At 64.8% G+C, this 4,385-nt stretch overlaps 1 protein-coding gene across 1 annotated transcript in view; it reads left to right on the forward strand.

Moving 5' to 3' along the window:
* The first annotated feature begins 799 nt into the window (after nucleotides 1–799).
* H696_02883 (hypothetical protein) overlaps nucleotides 800–4,385 on the forward strand; it is a 7,466-nt gene continuing 3,880 nt past the window's right edge. The window contains exons 1-6 of the mRNA XM_009496778.1: nucleotides 800–1,723; nucleotides 1,955–2,035; nucleotides 2,229–2,840; nucleotides 3,017–3,703; nucleotides 3,875–4,109; nucleotides 4,182–4,355. Coding sequence (XP_009495053.1) covers nucleotides 842–1,723; nucleotides 1,955–2,035; nucleotides 2,229–2,840; nucleotides 3,017–3,703; nucleotides 3,875–4,109; nucleotides 4,182–4,355 — 2,671 coding nt within the window. The 5' untranslated portion in view covers nucleotides 800–841. The remainder of the gene's footprint in view (nucleotides 1,724–1,954; nucleotides 2,036–2,228; nucleotides 2,841–3,016; nucleotides 3,704–3,874; nucleotides 4,110–4,181; nucleotides 4,356–4,385) is intronic.

Raw genomic sequence — 4,385 nt, forward strand, 5'->3', positions numbered from 1 at the left:
GGGGGGGGGTGTCCAGACGCGGGTGCGACCCGAGCGCGGGCCCCTCCCCGTGCGAGTATGTGCCATCATGGCGGCTGGGCATCCTCCGCGACTTGGTATGCCCGGGCGGGCCCGTGTGTTTGGCCAACCGGGAATCATCCGCACACAATGGCCCCGTATCACTTTGGGTGCCCTGTCTCCTTGGCTGCTTTGGCACCTACTTTTTGCTCCCCCTGCGCCTGCGCGTACTGCCCCCCCCCCCCCCCCTTGTAGGCCCATCTACACACACACACACACACACACACACACGTACTGTGCATTCACCCTGCACACAGACATCTCTAATACACACATGCATACATTTTTCCCACTCAACACACTGTCCTGTCCTCCACCATCACGAGCACCCCGGCAAACGCACGCCCGAGGCCGTCCTGCGGCCCGAAGGAGCCAGGCAGTTGCCGTCTGGTGTCTAGGCCTGAGCGGCGTTTAGGGAGAAGATGGCGCCGGGCAACCTCACACCCGGGGGACGGGGTCGGAACCGCCGGGCGGAGGCCAAGCTGATCGGGCATTACGGCTACTTTCCGGACCAGCGCACACCGCCAAGACTTGGCCAGGGCCGGCCCGACCGAGGGGGCTTTTTTCTGAGGCCCATGCCGCTGGGGGAGGGCGTTCGGCCGCCCGAGCGCAAACACCTCCCCTCCCCCCCCCCCTCCCACTGCCTCTGCTAGAGTTCCTTTTGCTCGGGGTCCCGCTCTCTCCCGCGTCCTGCTCGGGTGTCATTCCTCTGGTCTTTTTCTTCACCCCCCCCCCCTCACACACACACACACACACACACACACCCCTTCTCTCTGGTCCCGGCATGCCCGCCCCTACCCCTCGGGCGGTCAGCGCCCTGCAGATCCCTCAGCCGCAAGACGGGGCAAACAGCGCGCCAGATCGGTCGCCCATCCGGTCGCGGCCGTCGCTGGCCCCAGATGCGCATGTGGTGTCGCCCTTCCTCGGTCGTGCGGACGCCCAGTCCCGGCGGTCGAGCATCGCCTCGGCCACTTCCTTCTATGAAGTCGGGCTCAACCATGCGGCCATGCTCTGGGGCGGGCAGACGCCGCATCTGAATGATTTGCGCTTCGACTCGGCCAGCCAGCTGGATAGCCTGCACTATTTGAACATCGCGGTGGTGCCCTTCTCGGCCTCACCGCCGGGGCATACCGCGCCGGACTTCCTGGCCGCCCCTTCCTCCTCGAGCTGGGTGTCATTCTCGGATTTCGCCGAGATCCTCACCGAACATTGGTCCATGGATCCGAGCCATGCACGGGATGACATCAACCACCCGAGCAATGGCTTCCTCTATCGGGACTTCCTGCCGACCCCGCGCGCGGACGACGCGTCGGATCTGCTGGCCAGCGCCTTTGCCGGCCGCGGACCGACGACCGGCGGCTCGGAGGCCTCGTCCTCCGGGGCCGCGGCCACTACCGGGTCCCAGCGCCGGGCGGTACAGCCGCCGTCCAGTGGGGCGCGCCGTCGGGCGGGCGGCGCCCCGGCCGGCCCGGGCCCCCAGCCCCCGCCGGCCCTCGGTACCCAATTGCATCCGGGCAATCCGCATGCCATGGGCAATGTCAAGCTGCGCTTTTGGATTGGGCCAGGCTTCGTGGACAGCGTCAACTCCGGGAACTCCTACGTCGGGGGTGCTCGCATTAATGAGGGGGTCTGGCAGCAGGTGTTTGCCCACCGGCGCTTTGTGGCTGTACGTGTGGCCCAGGCTGCGCGGCATCCCGTCTGGTTGAGCGGGCTTGCCCCTTCCCTTCTCCTAGATGCTGGCACTGCTGCCGTTGATGTCGGGGGACTACCAGGGGCTTTTTTTTTGGGGGGGGGGGGGAGCGAGGGGAAAGAATGCTGCCTGTCTCGGAGTACTGACACTGCTCCGGTCTCTGCTGGGTGCTCTGCTGGGTGTTCTGCCGGGCATCCGCCAAATCAGGCAATTGGTGTGTTGGATTTGGCACACACCGAGGACGTTCCCTCGGCCCTGGACAAGATGAATGCCTTCTTCAATGACAATGTACGCTCGTGAGAGGGGGCCCGGCGCATTGTTGGCTGCCCTCTCTTCTTTTTTCTTTCCTTTTTTCCCGAGCCCCCTTCTCTTCCCTTCGCCTGTCGCCTGTCGCCTGTCGCCCCTTTTCCTCTGCCGCTATTTGGGTCTTTCTTGGCCGTTCGGTGCATCCTGACCTGCTGCCTTGGCCGCCGGACCACAGTTCCCGTACCTCACGACGGCCAAGATCATCGGCATCAATGCCCCGGTGGGGTTCCGGTCGACCGGGCAGCACAATGTCATCTTCCTGGACCAGGCCCTGAATGTCGGGAGCGGGGCCCTAGACGAGCAGTACTCGGAGGAGGACCGGCCGGACAATCATGCCAAGGCGGCGGCCCGATTCCCGCTGCTATTCAGCCACCTGGCCCCGATTGTGGAGGACCTGGCCGGGATGCTGTACAGCAACCTGGCCGGCCAGGCGTACGCCGCCTTCCACCGGATCCACGACCTGGCCACCTGCCAGGAGCAGGGTCAGGTCCCCGGGGCGGGGCTCCTGGACCCGCCCTTCATTGTGCCGGTGGATGCGGACTTCCTCGCGCCGACCGGGGCGCCCGTTCGCCCGGGGATGCCGGTCTTCAAGAAGATGACCTACGAGGACCGGGTGCGGCTGCGAGCCTGCCGCGTGTATGCCGACCTGCTGGCCAGCTGTGGGCATATCCTGCCGGCTTTCGAGGTGTATACGCATCTGATCGAGGAGACGCGCGGCCTGCCGGATCCGATCACCATTGCCGGCGCCCTGGAGGGCTGGCTCTATTGCATTATTCAGGCATTTGTGGTATGTCCAAAGAAAAGGCAGCCCCTTGGCAAGGGTTCGGCGACGTGTGGACACCCCCATCCCGCTGTTCCCCTCCCCCCTGCTACGCGCGCACACACACACACACATACATACATACATGCATATGTGTCCACACGCGCGCATGCTAACTACAGCCGATGCTTGCCCTGGCACAGGAGATTCGCGAGGACTATACCCCGGCTGCGCGGCAGAAGCATGGTGACATGGCCACCCTGCGGAAGCGCATCGCCAAAGCCATTCAGGACACATGCCGCCTGGTTTTCATCACCCTGCAGGGCCTTCTGCCCCCGGCCCCGGGATCCAGCGGCGGTGGCATGTTCAGCTCGGATCTCCTGCAGCCGGCCATCTTTTCGCCGGTCATGCAGCCACGCGGGGGCGCGGGCCGATTTGATGCGCCCCGACCGCGTGCCGCATCGTCCAGCAGCTCGGCCCTGTCAACCAGCAGCATGGGCATGACGAATGCAAGCGGGCCACACTCCACGTCGGCCTGGTCTTCGGTCCTGTCCCTGACGTCCGGCTCGGGCGGAGTCCTGCCTGGCTCCTCCGCATCTTCGGTCTCGGGCAACCCCTGGTTCGGGGAAGACGACTTCCTCTCGGGCCCGACACAGCGGACCCGGTCCAGCCAGCGGGCCGCGCTGCACCCCCTGCGTACATCCACCCCGGTGCCCTTCCCCTCCGGGGTGACTGCTTGCCCAGACAAGAGCGAGCCCTTCTCCATCCTGCTGGCCGAGTCGATGCTGCGCTTTGCCCGGGCGGCTGGTCGTTTTGGTGGGCTGGACTTCGCCCGGGCCCTGGTCCGAGAGCTTGGTGATCAGGTGTGGCAACTCCGGCCACTGGATTATGTGCGTTGTGCTTTTCCCTGCGGGGAGCCTCTGAAAGTGGGGGCGGGGGGGGGACAAGAAGAGATGGTGCTGTGGTATCGGTGCTGACACTTCCCGTCCATGCTCTGTTTCTTTTTTTCGTCGCTGCCACACGGGGTGGGGGCCATTGTCTTCCTCTTCTTTTCTTTACAGGCCACCCTGCACTTGCAAATCTCCGAGCTCTATCGGAGCCCCCTTCGTGCCACCAAGCGCCAATTCCTGCACTGCTACTTTTCGGCCTCAGTCTTGAAGAACAGTGCCACGACGGTGGGCCAATTTTGCGCGGCATACGACTGCCTGGCTTCACTGGGGACCTTCTTCCGCCTGAGGTGTCCCTCGCTGTCGGATGTGCCAGCCGATCAGCAGAGCACCCCCGCGCCATCCGAGAGTATGTTGTCCCTTTTGTGACCCTGGTGGCCTTCTGAGACCGGTGCCCTAACACGCCTGCTCTTCGACTCAGATGCCGGGCACTTGACGACCGGCTTCGAGCCTGAGGATGGCACGGATGGCCAGCCATCGCTCATTGAGCAGATGCTGTCTGCGCAGCAGGAGGGCATGGGCCTGGCGGCCGGCTTCTTTCATCTGCGAATGCTGCTGCTTTTCGACCTGGCCGAGATGTGTGCCACTCTCAGACGTACGTGACCGCGGGGGGAGGGGGAGGGGG

This window comes from Fonticula alba, assembly GCF_000388065.1.
Source record: "Fonticula alba strain ATCC 38817 unplaced genomic scaffold supercont2.4, whole genome shotgun sequence".
Classification (NCBI taxonomy): Eukaryota; order Rotosphaerida; family Fonticulaceae; genus Fonticula; species Fonticula alba.